Genomic DNA, 23,883 nt, shown 5'->3' with positions numbered 1-23,883 from the left:
GGACTTTGGACCTATACTCTAATGAAGTCCTAAATATCAACAACTTATTACCCCTACGGTCTCATTTTATTTATTCCATTTGACCTAAAAAACTATCACAAAAAGTAGCAAATGGAGCAAGTAAAACGAGACAGAAAGAGTAGTATATTTCCTCGCAAAATAGGTTTACATAATTAAAAAATAGTCTACTTTGTTTATCTTTTATAATGTGTATTCCATATGATTTTATTAGATTTATCTTAATGTATAATTTGTGAACATCATTTTTTTTTTATAATTTTTCATTATCAATATTTAAAGAAAGATATTAATTGCTCAAGTTATGCATGTACAAGCGTGAGGACAACTAGAAAGAAACAGAGGTATCATATTAGATATAATGCCCTCGTTTAACTTCCATGGCCTACCAAATTCATTCGAACCACAGTTTTCTGCTCTTTCGTGTTGCTATGTTTTATAGGTGACAGTTATATGATCTAGTTCACAGTTTCAATTCACAGTTGAAGACACATAGTATGAAATTTGTCATACACAAAGTTCACCTAACCCCATATAAGCACCCCTCATTTTATTCCTAATTTCAGAAAGCAGAATTTCACCAAAAGATGAACGCACAAGGTGAAACAACTCTGGAAAAAAGGGATTAACTCAAAATCTGAGATCATTTTTCAGTGCAAAAAAGTATTCAGAACATCTTAAAGTAAAAAAGAGAAGTAGAAAACTGTATTCAGAGCATTCCCAGAAAACAAAAAATGTCATCAAATTCTCTACTACTCTTTTAACCACAAGGTCGGTCTACAACGGTTGAGAAGATCAACCGAGAATAGGGAGGATCCTAGTGATATGCTGTAGCTGTATGCTATCTGCTGCATTTTTCTTTAACTCTGGATGGTTGAATTCGTTGCGGGAAAGGATAATGATTTGGCCCTTACCACCACTCTTTTCAACAATCCAACCACGTTCTATCGATTGTTGCTCCAGGAATTTGTCAAGGGCGAGACCTTCAACGTTAATAGCCTGGATAATTACAAGTAGCATAAAACCAAGATTAATAACATTAACTGTAACCAGATTGTGGGACTATGCTGTTCGATGTGTGTCATTCACATAATATTGCATATAAAAATCACAAATTCTTATTTACAAGTGGTGTACAATAAATATTTTACACCGGAGTAAAAGTCAACTCAAAATGCTTAAAAGTTACTCTTATGAAGTATATGTAAAAGTTATCTATATTTTTAGTGATAAAATTAATCATTTAACCCTTTAAAATGTTTATCTATCATCTTTTTTTATAATGTAAAAATTAATCAAAACATATTAAAAGTTAAAAAAAAAACTAGGTAAAAATTATAAAAAATTAGGTAAAGGTTATCCTTGTGTACAATGAATTTATTGTACACCTTGTGCGTGCAAGACCTTTTGTATTAAAATTCATATACATTATGGGCTGATTTGCAACTGTTCAACGCACTTCATCATGATAAGTATAATTCATTTTGCATCAAACAACATCACACTGAAAAGCTTCAACAGTTAAGAAATTGACTGCATACCTCAGCAAGCACAGTCCTAGGCACCCGTTGACAAGTTAGTGAGAGAATATGAACTGCATAGGACTGCACTGCTTGCTCAAAACCTGCAATAACACAATTGTCAGCAACCTTATCAGGAATTAGGAAGGAATTAGGAAGGCCGCAAACAACAACAGTATACTTAACATAGCCAAGAGCACTTGGCCCAGTGGCAAGGATTGAGTTCCATACGGGAAAACAGATTTTTCTTTTCAATCCCCACCAACTGCTACAATTCCCTACTTCTACGACCATACGAGCATTGGATGGTAAACTATTAAAGAAAAATGTACTTGGTATCTGATAGAGGATGAATAGGATTTTAGATAAGAGAAGGAAGGACAGGAATGGAGAAAAAAAGACTGCAGAAGAGAAATTATGAGGAAAATTGTATTGATAAGCAACCAATGAAACCAGCAAGCAGTCGAGAACTAGAGAGGCTAGACTATCCCAATCACAAAGCTGCTAATACATGATTTCTGAATGGATCTACTTCTCTCTTTTTTTCCTCTTTTAATTACATTTCTCAGTGGCATACAAACTGAATTTCCAATCCCCGAAATGATGCTAGATTGCTAGCAGCAGCAATGTCTCCTCTTTTTCTTTTTGTTTCTTTTCCTTACATTCACACCAAGTGCATCCAGGATTCCATGTAGGGCAATACAAAGTGAATCAAGATTTTCAAAGGCACTCTTAAACGCTATGTACCTAACCCCAGAGCCAAAGACTAATATTTATCGATTACTAAGGAAAATGCATCTTCATCACTAATCCATAAATAGTCTTCCAAATCAGAACACTAGTACGAATAAGATATACCATCTTCTTCACAATCGTACATCAACTAAATGTTACAAAATATCACAAAACAACCACCCCAATCCACTTCCGTAGGAAACCATTTTCATAGACTCATTAGATGTGCAAAGCTGTAAAAGCAGTTCAACAAAGACAAGTATGGGTGAATCTCTTCAATGGATTTCTCTCATACCCCCCCCCCCACCCACCCACCCAAAAAAAATACCAATTTACTAAATAAGCTGCAGAGATTATTTACCTGGAACTGCTTCGAGAATGTGGCGGCTCTTGGATGCTTCTTCCCAAAATTGACGAAACCTAGCAGTCTGCAAGCAAAGAAACCATCAGATATCACATCCCAAGCATTATAAACCATGTTTCCAAGTAAGTGTATCAACTATACCTCCAAATAGTGAGAGAGAACAATCAATGTCTTGAACTGCTCTTCCATTTGCTGTAAATTTTCATCGAAAAATTAGTCAATAGAAAACTAACGAGGTATATATTTAAGTAAATGATCAAGTTATTAGGGAGAAAGTATTATATACTCTTCGAAAAAGTGAATCAGTGTTTAGTACAAAGAAAATGAATGCTAGGCCCCCAATCTAATCAGGGGTTAACCACTAATACTGGACATTGACCACTGATCAAATGAAGAAACCCCATGGATTCCTCATGCAAATGCATTATTTCGGATGTGAGATATAAATTTGTGGTTCACTTAGGACAACAATAAACATATATAATTTATTCACCACACCCACTAGTAATTTAAACCAAACAAGTAACTGTGAGACTATTGAAATAAAACACTCCTGTCAATTTTCAGAAAAACCAGTAAATCATTGCTTACAACGCTTACTTCAGATTTAATTCTGTTCGCCACAAGAACAAAAAGGTACATTTGACAGTTGACACCATCATGACAATGGGCGCATCTTGTGCAGGCAACTTTCTGTTTCAATAAACAATCTATGCACAATTTTGCTTTAATAGCCACAGTACAGAATTCCAGAGCTTGAATTTTAAAAAGTATGAGAAAAACTCTAGAGGGAGACATAAAATAATGAGACGGCATCCAAAAAAACTAAAAAATCATTCCGTCCCACAATAAGTTATAGTCAGTCCGCTTCTTACAAGAATTTGTGATGTACTGCTGTCAAAGTTTGTACTTACACCAAGAACACCAAGCCTAGATCTCTTATAGCAAGCACGCAAAACATTTAATAAGTTCGTGGGGAGAGATGACTTCTACGCTCTAAAGAGATCATTCCATATTACAAGACCATAACAAAGTATATCTTAGTCAAAGGCCCTAATACTAGCAAATGAGTGCTTCTTCCCAAATCCCAACTCCTGATACTCAAGTGCAAGAGACAATAGTAGACTGAAATATCCTTCAAAATATTCTAGAAAAAGAATGAAGCATTACTTGCATCCTTCTTATGGAATACTTTTCTTGCTTTCTAAACCTAGTAATAAGTATAAGATGTTCAAGAAATTACACATACAATCCCTCCAAAACAAGAGAAAGCTACAATAAATTCCACTGAAATTCCAGTATCCGATTCTGGGAAACCACTATACTTACAAAGATAAGAAAGCAGTTAGGTCTGATCCACAAATCACAATGAGACACATTTGATTCTTTCTTCTGGAAAGGAAAGAATCTTCTATCCCAATTCCCAAGATGGTAAAAAGTTGAAGTTCATCTAACCAAATAGCCAAAGCATAGATGACTTGGCTGAATCCCAATAAACAAAAATCCAAAGATCAAAATACTCCAAGCCCCAAAATCTTCTATTGCACTCTAGGTTAGTACTTTACAGTGTGGAAGGGACTACTCACTACGGAAGAATTCATCATGAGAACTGAATGAAATCTCTATCATTTGTTGGTTTACTATGTCATCAATAAGGCCAATTAGGAAGATGCTGGAGTCCTAATGTATGAAGTAACTTGTATAGGTATGAAGTTATGAACTATACATTTATTTCGGCTTTACGAATTCCCACAACTTTAACTATTTCTAACCAGCGGACACTTCAGTCATCGATTATACATCACAATTTAGAAAAATACTGGTCTGTCACTTCTAACAATCTAACAAATAGTTCCAGTAACTCGGACGTAAAGCTTTGTTCTCATTTAGTAAGGCACAGGTCCCAGAAGATATGTGCAGTACAATCATATTCAAAGAGGAAGGAAGAGAAACTCATACCACACGTTCCGGAATCAAAAAGAGGCAAAGGCCAAAATCAGAAGCTGGCATTGCCATGAGTGCCTGGGTAGAACAAAGAAGCAAACAAGGATTCATCAACAAAATGTCACTCAAAAGTACCGAAAAATTGAAGAAAAAGAAAGGCAGCAAGTAAACCTTGATCAAAATGCGGGCAATAATAGGGGTGCTCATTCTCTCTGGTTCAAACTACACAGAACGCATAAAGTCAGGCATTAATACAGCAAACAAATTAAACATCATTCTTTTTACCGACATAAATTATAAACCTATCGAGGGTCTATACCTGGTAGAGCCGAAGAAGACAAAGATTCGCATCAAGACTGTACGATCCAGACATAACCTGATAAATGCAGGGGTAACAGCAGAGTTCAAACAAAACAGAATCACATGTTTTAAGTAATAAAGGGTTGAACTGCAATCAAGGATTTTTAACTTCCAGCTTAATGTCAAGCTACTAAACTGATTTTGCCCAAAGCGAAATTACAACATACCCGGAAATCAAATTCGATCACAAACCTTCAAATAGTTCAAACCAGGGCAGTTACATAAATTGGGCATGGGTACAATCAATTCTTCAAAATCAAATCCACAATATTATCTGAACAACCATTGATTTGATTCCATTAACATTATTTTACCATAAAACTGAAACCTAATGTATTAAAATTTATAATAATTTGAACAAAGCAACCACAATAGAATAAGCTACTTCTGGTTAAAGCTAACAACTTTAAACAAAATTAAATACTAAAATCAACAAGAGGAATAAAAATTGCAGCAATTCAAAAAAACATACTGCTAATTAACAATAAAAAAGGGGAATATTTGTTTTCTTAAAAGGAGAAAAGGGGAAAACCTGCTCATTGACGTAGTTTTCAAGATCAGGAAGAATGTCAGGATTGTAAGGATTGACAGCAACGAGCTGTTCAACAGTGTGCGCCGTAGTTTGTTGAGGCTGTGGCTGCTTCTGAATCTCAATCCCCATATTTTCTCTTTCAAATTGAAAACCCTAACCCTAATTTTTCAAAGAAATACAACGAGGGGAACAACAAGGAGGAGAGAGAAAGATCGAAGGTGGTGGGTTTCTGTGTTGGTGAAGGAGAAGCCAAAGGAGGAAGACGATTGCGCAGTTTTAGGGTATATGGGGGCGAAGAGAGACTGGGGTTGAGTGGGAAATATGAAATGACCAAATTAACCCTTCTGTAATTTTTGTGCTTTTTTTTTGTTTGTGATGGTAGGCTTTTTTTTTTTTTGGAAACCGGCAACATAACAAATTCTTGTAAAAGACGGTTAAATATTATTTGTCAAAATAAGTAAGAATTATTAGTTAAAAAAAGGGTAGACAAAATGTAAAATGTTAACTGGTCTGATTAAACATTTGGTCAGACCGTCTGACAAAAGATCTACTCTGTATATTATCCTGTTACTCCGTAATAGATTTACTACAACTCAACGAAAGATTGATAAGGAGAGAGACCGGGGTTGAGTGGGAATTATGAAATGACCAAACTAACCCTTCTCCAATTTTTGTGTTATCTTTTTGGTGATGGGAGGCTTTTTTTGGGAATTTTTTTTGAAATCTGCAACATAACAAATTCTTATAAGAAACGGTTTAATATACGAGTATGTTTATTTTTCAAAATAAACACAAATGATCAGTTAAACAAATAGTAGAGTCGGCAAATGTAAAAGGCTATCCGGACTGACTAAAACATTTGGTCAGACCGTCTGACAAAAGACTTACTCCGTATATTATCCTATTAATAGATTTACTACAACTATACTAAGGAATAATAAGGATGATAAGGAAGTGATGTAGACGGATAGATCACCGGCTTTAGGTTGCAACAATCGAGCATTAGTAAGTTTTACGACTGGTGAGAACAAGTTACTAAATTGTGTATGATGTAAAGAAAATTCAGTAGAAAAAATGGAGGGAACAAAAGTATGAATGAAAAAAGGTTAAAAGTATCATTTAGGTCTTCCACAATCTTAGCCTTGGAAGACCTAAATGACCAAAATATGTGCTGTTAGACGATGTTGGTCAGAAGTTCAGAGTTTGATCACCAACCTAGTATGATCTAAAAGGTCTATCAGAACTCAGAAGTTCATAGAGTTCAATCATCAGACTTTGAAGCCAGTGTTGTGTAGTTCATTCAGGATTTCAGGGTTTGATTTTAGTCATCAAAATTGGTGTTTGCACCAGCAATAATGTACAGGAAGATGTTTTTTTTTTCCAGACAGTCACTTTTTTAATACAAGAGACTTGCAGAGGGTGATTCAGAAAGCAAAACCCACTGTTTTCTAGGATTAGTGGTTATCATAGAAATTCTTGTTACTTCAAGCTTTACACAGAAGATTTACAAAAGATAATCAGATAGTATTTACAGATGCAACAGGTTTGATATCAAGTTCCAACCCATCCATGTCTTCTTATCACAAGGTGACTTGAAATTAAGCTCAAACATCTCTCTTTTAAGTTGCTCACCAGATTCACAGAACCCAACAAGCTTTGCTACAATATCTGCACTTTCTTGCACATGTTCCATATTGTGTGGGTCGGTCCATAACTTGTTAACCAACTGCAGCCTCCGTCTTTGTTTCCCTTCTGGTGGGATATCCCATTTTCTGTAAAGAACTTCCCTTTCTTCTGGTGTTAGTCTTGAACTGACCCTCTTTGCTAGGTTTTCCCTCTCTTGTTTAAGGGCCTTAATGCTGCAATTAGTAGTTAACGCACTCTCAATATTGGTTTATATACATGGAATCTTCTAAACAATTTATACACATGGATTTCTGAAGTAACATACTAATTAGGCTCCGTTTGGTCGGGTGTAAAACGTTTTCATGGAAAGTGATTTTTCCCTTTTCAATCATTTTACGTTGTTTGGTTTGACAAGGGATGAAAAACAATATTTCATAACTCCCTCAAGAACTTTTTCCATTTGAAAGGAAGGAAACCACTTTTCCACTTTTCCACCTTTCCCCCTCACCTCCCTCTCCCTTCTTCCCCTCAATCTTCACCATCTTCTCCCATTTTCTTTCAAGGAATCAAACAAAGGAAAACTGTTTTGGAATTGTGTTTTCCCTTGGAAAATGTTTTACATGGAAAATCATTTTTTGCACTGTAAACGTTTTACACCAAACCAAACGGAGCCTAACTGATGATTATGAACAGACAATACATACCTTGATGAAACATAGGTGGCTGGTTCATCACTTAGAAGAGCAGGGCTAGCATTTCCAAGATCTGACAAGTGTTGTTCTAACCATGTTAATCTTCGCAGCTCAACTTCCAAGTATATCTGATCAGCAGGATCACCTCTGAATAACAGGAAAAACTGGGTACGGTGCACCAGTGAGACATGGCACAGATGCCATAACATGACTATCTGCTTCTTTTGTTCCTCAAATATTAACAGCCAAGAAAATGGAGATTGATCAACTGCTTCATGTGAAGTTGTTGCTGTTTCACCTGCCTCCAGTTCCAGCACCTAGTTCCACACAAACAGCAAACAATGGATATGTGAGGAATTTAACATATTCATACTTCAGGGACATGAGCCTATAGCAATTTTGTGTATTAAAAATTCTCTGAGTAAAACAAACCAGAAAGTTAATTGTACATGAGTACTTTTTTTATATGTATGTCTTCTCTAAAGGTGTGAATGAACTCGTACAATAAGGAAAAGTTCCAACTTTCTCATAGGTAAAAAATCATTAACCAAAAAATATGTAGCTAAGATGCTCAAACATCAAGGACCTTGGTAAGGTAGTTTCATTTGGATAAAAATTAATAGCTCAAGGATATGAAAAGAGATGAAGTATCCACAGAAAGCAAGAAGAACTTTATCTTTCATCAGACTTCAGTATTTCAGACCCAAAAACTTAACAATATGCCACAACATTTCACTTTACAAATGTGTCAATGTATGCAACTTCATATACTAGTGTTTTGGAGCAGGTATGATGTATGGGTCAATGTACCAGACTTTACTAGTTTAAGAAACATTAGGATGTTATCTGTCCAAACTGAAGTGGTCAGTGTCCATATCCATGTTGAAGTGTTTAGTATCTGATCAAGCCACGTAAAATACCCAAATAACATTGGGAAAAGAAGAATAAAAGCAAGGAAGCCGATATAGCATCAATCAGAATTCTAACCTGACAAACCAGAAGCTGCTTTTGATACTGAAGCTTAGCAACTCTTTCCTTCAACTCGGTAACATACGACCTGATGTTACGTGCAGTCTCCTCAAGTGTATTATTGAACATTTTCTTCATCTTCTTCACATTAACTGAGTTTTGCTTCTGCCTTGAAGGAGTATTCTCCCTAGAGGAATGAGAAAAACCAACTTGATCACCTTTAAGAGGAGTGCTTTTGCAGGAACTCGGAAGACTGTCATTAGTACTTTGGTTATCTGCAATAGTATTACCAATCTCATCCATCACTCTTCTTGAAGAAGAAAGAGGAGAACATGGAGCCCTTATAAAGGTTGACATGTTTGGACTATTGGTGAGGTTAAATGGGATACCCTTTTTCCTTTTAGACTGTATCTTTGAATCTGGAGTATTCTCATTATCCCCTAAAGCACAAACCAACCTGTCCACAGAATTCTGGACAATCTCAAGCTTCTTTTCTAAAGATTCAATTGTCTGACCTTGCGTGTTCAGTCGAATAATTTCCTCTTTCAAGTCAGCTGTGTCCTTAACAACAATGTCTTCAGAAATGGAGTTAAGAATTTGCATGTTTTTAATCTCAGAAAGTAGCTTTGCAACATTTTCAGCAGCATCTTGTGTCCCCAATCTGTTACATGCAACTTCTTTTTGAAGTATGTCAAGAGCTTTATTTGCTTCATCACCAAGTCTTCTTTGCAGAAGTTCAAGCTTCCGGATTTCTTGCACTAAGTGAGAAGGGTCAGTAGAGCTAACTGATTGCCTAAGCATTGACTGCCTTCCAGCTTTATTTCTTTCTTGGGTTTCTAAAGTAACTCTGCTTAAGATCGTGTCTGATGGAAAAGCAAGGCACTTCTTCACTTGATGAGATGGGCTGGAATTGTTTGATTCCTAAAATAGGAAAAGAGGGGAGATGAAAAAAGGATAATAATGCAATTAGAAAGAACTGGAAATGGAGTGTATATTTTATTCATGGTTTACCTTCTTTTCCTTGCGTCCACTTCTTTCCAGTTCAAGCTGAGTTTGTGCGAGATCTCTTTGTCGCTTAAGCTCTCCCATTTCCCTCTCCATCTATACATGATAACAAGGGTTTAGTCGGTCAAAATAACTACAGTGCTATGTAGTCGGTCAAAATCAACTTTTTATAATTTTTTCTTATCCATAATTGAAGATATTAACGTTTGAAATCGTGCAATGGCAAACGTGCCTAAAAAGAACGGAATAAATATATTTTTGGGGGGTGAGGATCTGATGAGGTGGGCTTTATTATACTTCAACCTTCTGAGTTCTGCTTAAAAAGAGTTCCAGAACAATTTTTAATAGTTTCAAGATTTTCACCACAGAAAAAGGATGAAATGGTTTTGTTTAAGGAAAAAAAGAATCCCAATATTTAAGGTTAAACGGTTTCAAAATGGTTCAAAAGCTAAGAAAACCATACCTTTTGGATTTTTACATTTTTCTCAACCAGTAGCGCCTTTAAAGCTGATGAAGACGTAGGTACAGGACTTTTCAGCTCTGCTTCCAATCTAGCAACTTCCTGTTGTAAATGCTTAACCAACTGCTGGTCTGTAACAACCTGATCAGAGAACATTTGCTTGCATGAAGATTTCCAGATCATAAAGAAATTTAATGAAAGCACAGAGGTGCAAGAAACCCGTACATGAAAATTAAAATTGTCAGAGTCTGTAAAGATTATCTTACCACATTCACTCTAGTAGTGTTTGTAACCTCCTTAGCACTTGTTGCAAATAAGAGTGTATTACGTGATTGTTCTACATGACTCATTGCCGGACTTAAGGTACATATTATTGCAGTTCGTGCATTTCCTCCAAGCGAAGACTGCAATATTCGAGTAAGTTTTGATTCTCTGTACGGTATATGACCAATTCTTTTTCCACCGCTGAAATGGTAGCAAGATAACACAACAAATTAGCAGACTAGAAGTACCAATATCTTTCAAAATGCACTTGTGTTCAATGTCATAGACAACGTAGTCAACATTGTATGTATACTCCGTATATTGCAAGAACTAACCTTAGTTTTCTGATAACTTGGGTGAGTGTCAACAAGCTGCGATTAATATGACTTCCTTCTCTTAACCTTAAACCAGCACTTTTAGTTTGAGAGGCACGCTCGCTTCCAGCAAGGTCAACAAGATTCTGAAAAAAAACGTGTTTAACAATAAGTATCTTTCAGCTGTAAGCCTGTAACAACCAAGACTAGAAGAAAGTAGGAGGCGGCATGTACCAGGCTTGCTACGAAGGACTTCACACGGCCTGAATTTTCCTTGAGGCGGCTCTCGATGGTCTAAATAAATAAAGACAGACAATGACAAACATTGGAAATTAATGCTTGTAAGAATGATATCTATCTATAAACATAAAACCAAATTAGTGATCACTATCACAAAATTATGATAGAAATGCAGATTCGGAGAGTTATTCAACCGGAATTAAGAACAATGTGCAGTAAAACATATTAATACCAGTCTCAGTATCTGATGTGATCTTGAACTTTTATCGTTCAGAGCAGTTTCTCCTACTTGTCGTTGAGCTGTAGAGTAACACATGGTATAGCAGTTAAACTCGGATAGATTTTGTTCAAGTAAGCAATACATACCCTACATTATCTAAGCCACATGGTAAGCCTTAAATGCTAAAAAACACCATTTATTCGTAATATTATCTAATGCAATTAAGAAAAAAAAAACAAAAAAGAAATAGACGGAGAAAGTGCCTAATATCTACTGAGATCAGATATCATACCATATAATTGTTACACAGATTTTATGCATTGAAAACTATCCAACAACAGAAATCCAAGAAAGTTTTACCTTCACATATGCCAATTAAATGCTTCAAATGCTGACTATCCTTTACAACTTCTTCAACTTGTTTTTCGACAATAGTTCCTTTCTGCAACAGACAGACGACTACTTTATACAAATGCAAGTAACATATCTAGAACTTATCAAATATGTGGAAGTAAGCTAACAAGTACCTCAGGATCATCCAAAAGTCGAAGTGGACCAGAATTTCGATTCAAAAGGTCAACTACAGTCTCATTGTAGATCTCCAAAGCAGAGATTTTCACTGAAAAGTTCCTTTCAGGATGCTGCAAAGCATTAAAATCGTCCTTCAAAATGGGATTACTATAATATACAAGTACAAATACAAGCACTGCTAATAACATTCAGCAAACAGAAACACACAAGTGATGAGAAACAATGATCACAAATCTCGTTCCAAGCAATTCAAGCTTACATTTTGCATATACTGATAGATGTCCTCAATAGCATATTCAGTAATTCCTCTCATTGTAAATGTTTTACCACTACTAGTCTGCCCATACGCGAAAATTGTTGCTGCAAGAAAGGAAATTTGAGCTAAATCAACAAACAGCATCCACAAACATAATCAGAATAAAGATATCTATAAAATCAAGCATATAATCACCATTAATTCCAGTAAGAGCTGATAAGGCCACATCCTTTGCTCCTCCTTCATAAACCCTCGCGGTCACACAAGTCGGACTAAAAACCTTATCTGGTACACAAAACAGTCATGTCAAGTCATAATCAACCTTCAGAATTTCAGATTCTATAAAAACTTATGTTACTCCTGTGAATAAAATTAGAAATTACCAAAGGTAAAGGAAGAACAAGGTCTCTCGTCATTGGGATTCTTGAAGACTACTGTCTCCTCATTCGGACACTCTAATGCAATCAAATCATACATAGCTTGTTCCCTAGAACTCAGCGGCCTAACTCGAACCATTACCATTATCTTCTCCTCTCGAACCTTCGTACCCCCGGGAGTACATGATGGTGCGGTTAGGATCTTGGATAATGGGGTCTTGGGCTCTCCCATTTTCATCACCCAATTTCAAAACCCACTGTTCCAACCGTTCAAGCATTTCATCAAACACTTAGATGGCAATTACAAGAATTGGGTTTTTTTTTGCAATTATATTCACTGATCTTAAACAACATAAAGTAAAATCAAACTATAATCAAGTACCAGAATATCGATTAATGCTAAACTACTAGTTCTGGGTGTTTCTAATTTAAATGATCAAGAACCCAAAAATTTCAAGAAATCATAAAAAAAGGAAACTTGAATCAACTGGGTATAATTACAATTTACAAATGTTGGATTAAAAAATAAGTTACTATATTTAGATCACAATTTCTAACAAAACCCAGATTACAGAAAAGGAAATGTGAACAGAATATTGAAACTTACCCCAATTTAAAAGAGATTATGTTGCTGAATTCTTGAATTTCCTGCCTCGAATATTTCAAAATGAACCAAAATATGTAGAGAAAAAAGGGGAAGAACAGTGTAAAAAATGGAAAGTTGGGTATTTGAGGAGATGAATAGTAAAAATGGAAACAAAAACAAAGGAAAATTCAGGGAGAAGAGGAAGAAGATGTAACGGCTAGTTCGGTACTTTAATTTTTTGGCGGTATATGCGGGTTACCTGTAGCATACACACTTTCAAAATTTATTTTCATATTATTGCCATAATTTTATAATTTTATAATTTTTCTTAGGTTCGTATGGAGGAGCCACACCACTACACAAGGTATTAATGTAGGCGCGATTTAATACCAAGTCTTAAGTGTTATGGTTGAAAAGTTTAATGTTTAAATTTTATGATATGATTTTTTATTTTTGAATTTAAATGAATGAATTTAAGATTATTTGAAAGTGGGTTGATATGAGTAATTTCTTTTACCTTTTAAATCACTTGAAATTAACTTTTGACAAGGGTACGTAAAACGTATCTCAAAATTATAATCTAATGGTTGTTGTTAAACTCGTGCATTACTCAGGTTGTATACTAAATTAGTCTTAAACCTTTTGATGAACGAGGTTATTACATTATGAATGTATCATGCTTAATTGTTTTTGTACGGGAAGCCCTACCGGCATGTCGGTAGGACAGCCCATAACAGCTGTAACATACGCATATATATTCATAAGAAGCACCAAGGGTGCAGTCGGTATTCAGGGTTTACAATCCCAGCCGGCATTGCTCTGACATCATCCATCAATCAGAGCCGAAAGAGAGGACCCGGACCCAACGGGTAATAACCCGGATCCTCCGTACAAGTAACCCGTCTATATATACGGACCCCCATCAATGCCAAAGGTACGCAATTCCACCTCAATCATTCTTATAAGAATTTATTATAGAGCTATCAGCATAATCTGACTTAAGCATCGGAGGGGTAATTCTCGGATCACCCCCGAGGCTAGTTAACGGTTTCACTGTGCAGGACCCAGTCAGCAATCTCAGTCGGAGGCCAGTCATCCCTTTCCTGTTCCAAGTCCACAACCGGAACAATTGGCGCTAGAAGGAGGGGACCCCCACTTGTAAACAGAACCCACAGCCAGATATATATATATAAAAAATAAAAAAATAAAAAAAACACCCAAACCATCAAAGTTCACCATTGAGAATGGAAGGTACGCAGTCGGATTCGTATAAGAAAAGCAAAAAACATGCCTCGAAAACAACCCCACAGAGTACACAGACGACAAAAACAACAACCCGGCTGAAATCCACGTTGTTTTCAGCAGAGCCAATCATAACACCCGTCAATGACCAACCCACCCCCTAGCTAGGGAGCCAGTCGGTAGTCAGTAAAACAACGGCTGCGGAAACACCCTTACATGTCCTTGGATACTCAGTCGAGGACGACGACTCAGACGAAGAACCCGAAAGCCCAGCTCAAAATAATACGCAAATGCCGTCTGAACTCGCCGGTCAGTTCTCGGAGGAACAGTTGGCCACGGCAAGAGCGGTGATGGCCGCGCTATCGGCCCTGAAGCCAGCAAGAAAAGCAAACACAGAACCCGCACCCAGGACAATCATGAACCAGGCAACGGAAACACCAGTCGGCACAAAAAGGAAGAGACTACCGATAAAAAACCTATTCGGAGAACAGATCATAGAACAACACGAACAACACCCCAACACACACCAGGCGATTGCTCTGCGCAGTCGGCCAGAACCCATGGTCATCGAGGAGGCAAGAGAAGCGCCTCAAAGATACGTGTCGCGCCGTTACACCATCCAACCTGCAAACTCACCCCTGTGCGCGGACATTCTGGAAGAACCAATGGAGAAATTGAAGTTCCCACTCTGCAAGTATGACGGATCCACCGATCCGGAGGTCCATTGCAACACGTTCGAGCAACATATGATGTTGTATACAGATTCCGATGCCATGTGGTGCAAAGTGTTTCCCTCCACACTGCTGGGAGTGGCGTCCGGGTGGTATAAGGGACTACCAAAGGTCAGTATACAATTACCGACAGTTAGAAGCAGAGTTCATGCTCCGGTTTATCAGTCGGCAGCAGAGAAAGAAAACGTCAGGAGAACTGATGGCAATCACCCAAAGGAGCGGAGAGTCCTTAAGAGATTACCTCACCAGGTTCAACAACGAATCCACCAGCATACCAAACTTGCAACAAGAGATAGCCGTGGTGGCCCTGATGAGAGGAATGAACCACTGCGAGTTCAAAAAATACTTGGGAAGGAAATCCTTCACGGATCTGGGAAGCGCACTGGTAAAAGCCCATGAATACATCAAAAGTGATGAGCTGATGACAATCCCAAACCATTATCAGTCGGCAGCGGCTAGAAATGTCGCGCCTAGGCCGTCTCAGCCGGCGCAGCAAAATCAGAGTAGGGGATTCAGGAAGGATGATCAGAGGAGGGACCTCCGAGGGAGAGATCATCAGAAACAGTCAACCAACACCTACCCCACTTTCCATGAATACACCCCATTGAACGCCCCAAGAGCCGCAATTTACAATGTCAACAAAAACGAAAACTGGAAAAGGCCTCCACCAACGAGCGACAAACCCAAACCACAGTCGAAGTACTGTGCATTCCATGACGACTATGGGCACTATACGGAAGACTGCAGAGATTTGAAAGATAACATCGAAGATATGATCAGGAGAGGCTACCTGACGCAATATAAAGCCCGGCAGGGCAACAACAACCAACAGAATAGCAGCCGGCAGATCAACAACACAAACAACAGGTTACCATCCACCTAGACACCACTCAGAATAGAACAAAAGGCACCAGAAACCAGCCGCAGCGGAGAGGCTAGAAACAATGGCCAGAAAGGGCCGACAGTATGGGTCATATCCGGCGGACCGTGCCATGGAGGAACAATCAGTGGAGTAGGTAGAAGCCTGGGCGAGCACCGCCACCTGATAAACTATCATAGTGCCAGAAAATGGTCGTCACCCCAAGTCATGCCAAACATCTCGTTCACCCCTGCCGACTGCCGCGGTATCATATACCCCCACGACGACCCACTGGTTTTGGGCCTCGAAATAGCAAACTTCCCAGTGAAAAGAATACTGGTGGATGGAGGGAGTTCAGCGAACATTATCTTCTGGGAAGCCTTCATTCAGCTGAAAATAGACGAGAAGGAGCTCACACGAGTCAACTATCCAGTGATAGGATTCTCCGGAGCCACTGTCTTTCCGGAAGGTAGCATCCGGCTACCGGTACAGATTGGAGAGGGGAGGACCGCAAGGGACCTAATGGTAGATTTCTTGGTAATAAAAGTGCCAGCTGCATACAACGTCATCGTGGGCCGACCATTCATCCACGATGCATAGGCAGTGGTATCGACATACCATCTAACCATGATATACATGTCCAATTTCGAGAAAGCTGAGAGAATCCGAGGCAGTCAAGAGTCAGCAAGATCATGCTACTTGACGACATAAAAACACCAGGCCGATTGACCCCATCCATGAATATAACAAGGGAGGCAGCAACAAAAAGACCGGCAAAAGGCCAAGCCCCAAAATCAGAGGGGGAACAATCTCTGTTGCCCAAGAAGGAGAAAAGGCAGAAACAGGAGTCACCCGCAATCGAAAGCATCGAGAAGGGGGCTACCTTACCCAGGCTAGAGGCCGGAGGAGAGACGGAGGAAATTGAGCTGGTGGAAGGAGAAACCGGCAGAACAGTGAAGATAAGAACCGACATAGACCCACAGTTGCGGGTAAACATGATCGGTCTTGGCTGACTTTGTAGTCGAAGCATCTTATTAGGAGGTTGAAGCCAAAGAAGAATCCTGGGAAGTATCGGTGGGCGGATCAGCCGCTCAGTCAGGAGCGGGAGCCGGCGTTGTCATGACTTCTCCGACAGGAGATTGAAGGAAATAATGCCCTTGGTCCAAGTATGCATTCAATGTTAAGTCTAATAAATGCGGTTCAGTATTAATTAACAAGTTAATAATTTAGTGAGATCAAGTGAGCTGAATGCCTAGCTAGAGGCCGCTTCAGTTCAAGTGGAATTAATGATATTAATCCACTGCTTACTCTTGACTGAACCCGTAGGGTCACACAAATAGTACGTAAACGGATCAAGTATTTAATGGCATTAAATACTCCAACTATGGATATTCGGAATCGACGGATCTTGGTTTCAGTGGGAGCTGAGATCGTCACAGGCAAGAAATGAATACTCCGGAAACGATGATATTGCCGGAAACGGAAATACGGATCGTATCGGAAATATAAATATTATCCAAGTCGTAGATGTTGCCGGAAACGGAAACATGGTACGTATCGGAAAATATTATCGGAAATGGAAATATTGCCGGAATCGGAAATATTGCCGGAAACGGAAATATTGTCAGAATCGGAAATATTATCGAATCGGAAAATAGTTCCGGAAACGGAAATATTAAATATTTGTTCGAAACGGAAATTAATTCCGTAATCGGAAATATTAAATATTGTTCGTATCGAAAATGAATTCCCGAACCGGGAATTTAATCGGAAGCGTATCGTACGAATTAGCATCGGACGAGGCCTGCCGGACGAAGGCCCAGCACGAAGCCAGGCCATCGCCCAGCGAGCCAACACGCACCATCGCGTGCCAAGCCTCGACCAGGCCCAGCGCAAGGCCAGGCCCAGCCAAGGCCTGGGGCGCGCGCGCGAGAGCACAGCAGCAGTGGGCCGAGCGCTGTGCGCCTAGCGTGGGCCGCAAGGCTTGCGCGGGTGTACGGTGCTCGTGCAATGCTTGTGCGGGAATCCTAAAGCAATCGGGATTCGAAATATGATTAAAATCCTAAAACTATTAGATAATGATTATTTAATTAGAGTCCTAGTAGGATTATAATTAAATAAATTAGTATCCTAATAGGATTCCAAATCCTTTTCCATAACTCTATAAATAGGTGCCTAGGGTCACATATTTACAGAGAGATTTCAAGTATTCAAAGTGAGTTTTTGAGAGCAAAATTCAACTACACAATTGCCTATAAAGTGCCGAAAATAATAGTACCTTAAGGGCGATTCTAGTTGGTCAATCTTAAGGCGGATCCGGACGTGCTGTGGACTATCTACGGAGGGACGACACTTGGAGTCCTAAAGACTTGTTCTTGTTCGGTTCGGGCGCAGCTAGGGAGGGCACGCAACAAAGAGTATGCATCTAAACTATGCTAAATGATTATGTGTAAATAATATGTTTTCCTGGCTTTATGGTTTTTCCGCATGATTTATGAATTGTCATATGTATCATAACCTAACAGTGGTATCACGAGCCTCTTATTATTTTCATAATCTAAATTGCATGAACATGGTTAAATATTACAAATTTGCAAGAATTAAAAGGGGTGATTAATTTTCGTAATTGTTAATTAATTGCAAATTGCGTTTATTTAATTATACGTACGCAGTTTTTCGGCAGTTTCTTCGTTACTCATCCAAATCGAGTGATTTTTGTGTCAATTTCGCATGTAAAAGGCATTCTAAAATTTTGACAAAAATAGTTATTTTTCTGCCGAACCCAGAATTCTCAAATTCGAAGCCTAACTATGACTTTTCGGAGGTTTTAGTTTTTCGAATGCAAAATTTCGTAAATTGAAGATGTTAAATTAAATATTTGCGATTCTTGTTGATAAATCTTGAATTTTTGATTGACCTACTGTATATGTTTAACAAGTTTGAATGCCTAGCCTTGTTAATTATGCAATCTAATTTGTAATTATGATTAATTTGTTGAAAATTAGAATAATTTAGAATTAATTTGATTTTCATAATTAATTGTAATTGAATTAGATACCTATGATTAAAAACCACCATAAAATTGTAAATTTATGATAAATTTTAATTTTTTTTGACCTAGACTTGAATCCATGTTAATCGGAAATCAATTGAATAATAAATTTTCGATTTTTCGCCCTAAAATTATGAAATTAATATTATTTATTAATTTGTCATTAATTTTAAATATAATTTTTTTAAATTTTATGCGATTCGTTCATATAACTTGCTCGCACAAAGCAATGGACGCTACGTGTTACCCTTAAGGGGTGTTGTATAGTGCGGGCATGTGACGACGAGCAAGGGAGCTCGTCGCCCATGCGGCACGAATGCAATGAGCAAGGCCATGGTGCACGAGCACAAGGCAGCAGCCCTTCCTTGTGTCGTGGGTTGTGAGCAATGGACGAATGGGCGAGGGCGAGAGCAAGGCACAACAGTCGCGTGTGGGCAGCAAGCGAGCTGCGCCACAACGCGCACTGCCTCGCGCAAGCGTGCGGAGCCTCGTGCGCAGCGAGCGCAAGCTCGCGTGCCACGAGCGCTACGCCCAGCGTCGATGCCTCGCGCAGTGAGCGATGGCTCGCAGGATCTAGCGCTGGCAAGCGCGCGCAGCGAGCGCTGGCTCGCATGCAGCGAGCGCTGGCGAGCGAACGCAGCGAGCGATGGCTCACGTGCATCGAGCGCTGGCGCGCGCGCAGCGAGCACCAGCTCGCGTGATGTCTTGCGAAGGAAAGCAGCAACAGCGATGCGACGCAGCGCATGGGCTGCGCGCACATGGCCAGCGATGGCTGTGTGCGTGTGGCCCATGGGCGTACGTTGCGTGGGGTTGTTGCGTTGCGATTAGATCGTTTTGAAATTTTAATTTGAAATTTTCAGTTTACGTAATTTTAATTAATTTTAAAATTAATAATTTAAATTATTTTCTTGGATTTTAATTTTGAATATTGTAATTATAATAAATTTTATTTATTCTAATTATTTTACTAAAATGAAAATCATGAATTAATTTAAATACGACTGAAATTAAATTAAACTTTTTGGATTCAATTATAAATTTATATGAGCTTTAAATTTTAATTAACTTTGTATGTTTCCGGTTAGACTAGAAATACATTTTTATGTTTAAAATTGGTAAAGCATATGAATTTATTGGTTTAAGTGGGAGCCCTTTTTAGTCATAAACTCTTGATTAGGTCTACAAATCCTTAAGGTTAAAACAACTTGATTAGAATTAATAAGGACTGAATAATTTGTAGATTATTGGTGCCCTTGATTAATTGCTGCAAATGTTTACGTGATGCATAATGTGTTTTACTAACCAGCTATGTGGGCCATTCATGATAATGAATGGGTGAATGGTATATATATTGTATATGTACTGTTTTGCAGGTTATGAAGTGACTAGTATGGCCCAAATAGGATAGAAAATATGGTCTGCGTACCATTAATTTTGAATGTAATTGGTCTAAAGTACCAAAGTTGTTTTTCAATTCAAATATGGTCTGCGTACCATCAAATAGTTGTAATTAGTTTTAATTATAGCTTATCCTATTTGAAGAAAATGGTGCCTCCCACGGAGATTTTCAAGACGGACTTTGAAGTTAAAGCTTCAAGATGAAGTCGGGCCATACTAGATCACATTTATCTTATGCATGTTTTAAGTTATTTATTGCTTTTAAATATGTCTTAAAATGCATGAGATCAAAAGCTTGATTATGTTGCATGATTAAGGATTTTAGTTCACTTAAAATCTAACCAACATAGTAAGAGCCTTAAGTTCCAAACTTAAAAATTGAGTTAAAAGGTGCCATGCCAAAATATACACTTGCTTGGATATCCTTTACATCAATCTAGTAATAGTTTTCGCTCAGCGAGGTGTTACTTATTGGTCCTAAAGGGGCAAGGTACACAAATAATTGTGAGTACATGTTAGTTTTGGTGAAACTCAACGATATAAGTAAGGAGTCCTTTTATGTCGTGGCAAAATCGATAGGTTTACCTAATAAGTTCTTAGACGTACCTATCAACCAAGAGTTGTTTCTAGACTATTAGCAAAAGGCTTTTGCTTACCTAAAATGTTTTAGGATTAAGTCGACAAACTGTGCTTAGTTCTTCAATGATTTTAGGATCTTGGAATCATTTTATTCACACCCGCCGGAACACATAATTCGAATAAAATGCTAATGACTTGTTTAAAATTGCATGATTGCTTTTATTTTCAAGTTATTATTCATGATAAATGTTTAGACTTTGCATGCTTCAATGTATGTTTTAATTATTGTTTATAATTAAATATCTTGCACTGCAATAAATCCTTTTAGAAAGGTAACAGTAAATTTCCTAGATTGGTAGTGAATCCAAGAACGATTCACGGAAATGAGAGAAAGTGAGCAATTTAAAATGTACGTTTCTTATAGCGACTTTTATGGTTGTTTTCGAACATCAAAGTCGAATGGCAAACCAATTGGTGCTTGTGAATTCAAAATACACTGTAGTTTTGAGATCATAAAGCATTGAGCTTAAAACGCCCAGCTTTACCAATGGTTAACAACCTAATATCTTTGTCCATTTAATTCTCGAATGAGTCTAGTCCCTAGACATTCGAATAGATCGATGCTTAGAGAACTTTAGAAGCTTCTGGTAAGATCATCTAGTTGAAACAGAATGTTCAACATAAATTAAATGGAAAGAACCTTGTTGGTGACACTGGACATGTCTAACAAAGTATAAAAATCAACACTAAAGAATTCAATTCTTAAGACTATAAGAAAGGGTACAAGAAATAGGAAAACAAAAGAACAAATGAGAGGAATTTTATAATTCCGTTTCTACCTATAAGTTTATGTTTAAAGAGAAGTGACCTAGGAATCAAACTTCCTTGGTATCATATACCGCTTGAGGTTCTTACTGAAGGAAATAATGCCCTTGGTCCAAGTATGCATTCTATGTTAAAGTCTAATAAATGCGGTTCAGTATTAATTAACAAGTTAATAATTCAGTGAGATCAAGTGAGCTGAATGCCTAGCTAGAGGCCGCTTCAGTTCAAGTGGAATTAATGATATTAATCCACAGCTTACTCTTGACTGAACCCGTAGGGTCACACAAATAGTACGTAAACGGATCAAGTATTTAATGGCATTAAATACTCCAACTATGGATATTCGGAATCGACGGATCTTGGTTTCAGTGGGAGCTGAGATCGTCACAGGCAAGAAATGAATACTCCGGAAACGATGATATTGCCGGAAACGGAAATATGGATCGTATCGGAAATATAAATATTATCCAAGTCGTAGATGTTGCCGGAAACGGAAACATGGTACGTATCGGGAAATATTATCGAAAATGGAAATATTGCCGGAATCGGAAATATTGCCGGAAACGGAAATATTGTCAGAATCGGAAATATTATCGGAATCGGAAAATAATTCCGGAAACGGAAATATTAAATATTTGTTCGAAACGGAAACTAATTCCGGAATCGAAAATATTAAATATTGTTCGTATCGGAAATATATTCCGGAATCGGGAATTTAATCGGAAGCGTATCGTACGAATAAGCATCGGACGAGGCCTGCCGGACGAGGGCCCAGCACGAAGCCAGGCCATCGCCCAGCAAGCCAAGCGCGCCACACGAACAGCCAAGGCCACGCCAGGCCCAACGCAAGGCCAGGCCCAGCAGGCCGTGGCAGCGCGCACAGCGCGCGCAGCGCGCGCAGCTGCGAGCAGTGGGCTGCGAGCATTGCTGCAGCTCGCGTGGGCTTGTAGCTCTTGTGGGCCGTGCGGCCGTGTGGGCTGTGCGCGGGCATGGCCTGCACGCTTGCGGGTCATGCTCGCGTAAGTGTTTGTGTTCGCATACGAAGCCTAAAACGTGCAGAATTCGTTTAATGATTAAATTCCTAATTCTTTTTGATAAATTAATTAAATAAGAGTTTTATTATAATTCTAATTTAATTAATTCGTATCCTAATAGGATTCCAATTCTCTTTCCATACCCCTATAAATATGTGGCCTGGGTTCACAATTTATAACGAGCTATTCAAGTATTCAAAGTGAGTTTTTGAGAGAAAAATTCAGTTACACATCTTGCTCAAAAGTGCCGAAAATTTATAGTACCTTAGGGGCGATTCTAGTTGGTCAATCTTAAGGCGGATCCGGACGTGCTGTGGACTATCTACGGAAGGACGACACTTGGAGTCCTAAAGACTTGTTCTTGTTCGGTTCGGGCGCAGCTAGGGAAGGCACGCAACAAAGAGTATGCATCTAAACTATGCTATATGATTATGTGTAAATAATATGTATTTCTGGCTAAATGGTTTTTCCGCATGATTTATGAATTGTCATATGTATCATAACCTAACAGTGGTATCACGAGCCTCTTATTATTTTCATAATCTAAATTGCATGAACATGGTTAAATATTACAAATTTGCAAGAATTAAAAGGGGTGATTAATTTTCGTAATTGTTAATTAATTGCAAATTGCGTTTATTTAATTATACGTACGCAGTTTTTCGGCAGTTTCTTCGTTACTCATCCAAATCGAGTGATTTTTATGTCAATTCCGCATGTAAAAGGCATTCTAAAATTCTCAAATTCGAAGCCTAACTATGACTTTTCGAAGGTTTTAGTTTTTCGAATGCAAAATTTCGTAAATTTAAGATGTTAAATTAAATATTTGCGATTCTTGTTGATAAATCTTGAATTTTTGATTGACCTACTGTATATGTTTAACAAGTTTGAATGCCTAGCCTTGTTAATTATGCAATCTAATTTGGAATTATGATTAATTAGTTGAAAATTAGAATAATTTAGAATTAATTTGATTTTCATAATTAATTATAATTTAATTAGAAACCTATGATTAAAAACCACCATAAAAATTGTAAATTTATGATAAATTTTAAATTTTTATGACCTAGGCTTGAATCCATGATAGTCGGAAATCAATTGAATAATAAATTTTCGATTTTTCGCCCTAAAATTATGAAATTAATATTAA

General features: G+C 38.0%; 2 protein-coding genes across 2 annotated transcripts; both read right to left on the bottom strand.

Annotated features, from left to right (window-relative positions):
* Window positions 1-619: 619 nt before the first annotated feature.
* Window positions 620-5,760, bottom strand: LOC110796793 (eukaryotic translation initiation factor 3 subunit K). Its single transcript, XM_022001879.2, has 8 exons — window positions 5,474-5,760; window positions 4,901-4,957; window positions 4,753-4,803; window positions 4,597-4,659; window positions 2,779-2,829; window positions 2,635-2,701; window positions 1,560-1,642; window positions 620-1,017 (listed from the first exon to the last, which is right to left on the bottom strand). Exons 1-8 carry the CDS (start codon window positions 5,600-5,602, stop codon window positions 814-816), a joined length of 705 nt encoding a protein of 234 aa, XP_021857571.2. The 5' UTR covers window positions 5,603-5,760; the 3' UTR covers window positions 620-813.
* A 1,071-nt stretch (window positions 5,761-6,831) lies between these two features.
* Window positions 6,832-13,300, bottom strand: LOC110796794 (kinesin-like protein KIN-7B). The gene is made up of 15 exons (XM_022001880.2): window positions 13,035-13,300; window positions 12,434-12,684; window positions 12,246-12,335; window positions 12,054-12,154; window positions 11,791-11,904; window positions 11,624-11,705; window positions 11,276-11,343; window positions 11,038-11,097; window positions 10,825-10,949; window positions 10,492-10,690; window positions 10,229-10,366; window positions 9,772-9,861; window positions 8,779-9,681; window positions 7,804-8,108; window positions 6,832-7,332 (listed from the first exon to the last, which is right to left on the bottom strand). Exons 2-15 carry the CDS (start codon window positions 12,663-12,665, stop codon window positions 7,002-7,004), a joined length of 2,838 nt encoding a protein of 945 aa, XP_021857572.1. The 5' UTR covers window positions 12,666-12,684; window positions 13,035-13,300; the 3' UTR covers window positions 6,832-7,001.
* Window positions 13,301-23,883: the final 10,583 nt, after the last annotated feature.

Source organism: Spinacia oleracea, chromosome 2 (assembly GCF_020520425.1).
Source record: "Spinacia oleracea cultivar Varoflay chromosome 2, BTI_SOV_V1, whole genome shotgun sequence".
In the NCBI taxonomy this organism is placed as follows: Eukaryota; Viridiplantae; Streptophyta; class Magnoliopsida; order Caryophyllales; family Amaranthaceae; genus Spinacia; species Spinacia oleracea.
This window is presented reverse-complemented; position numbering and strand designations above follow the sequence as displayed.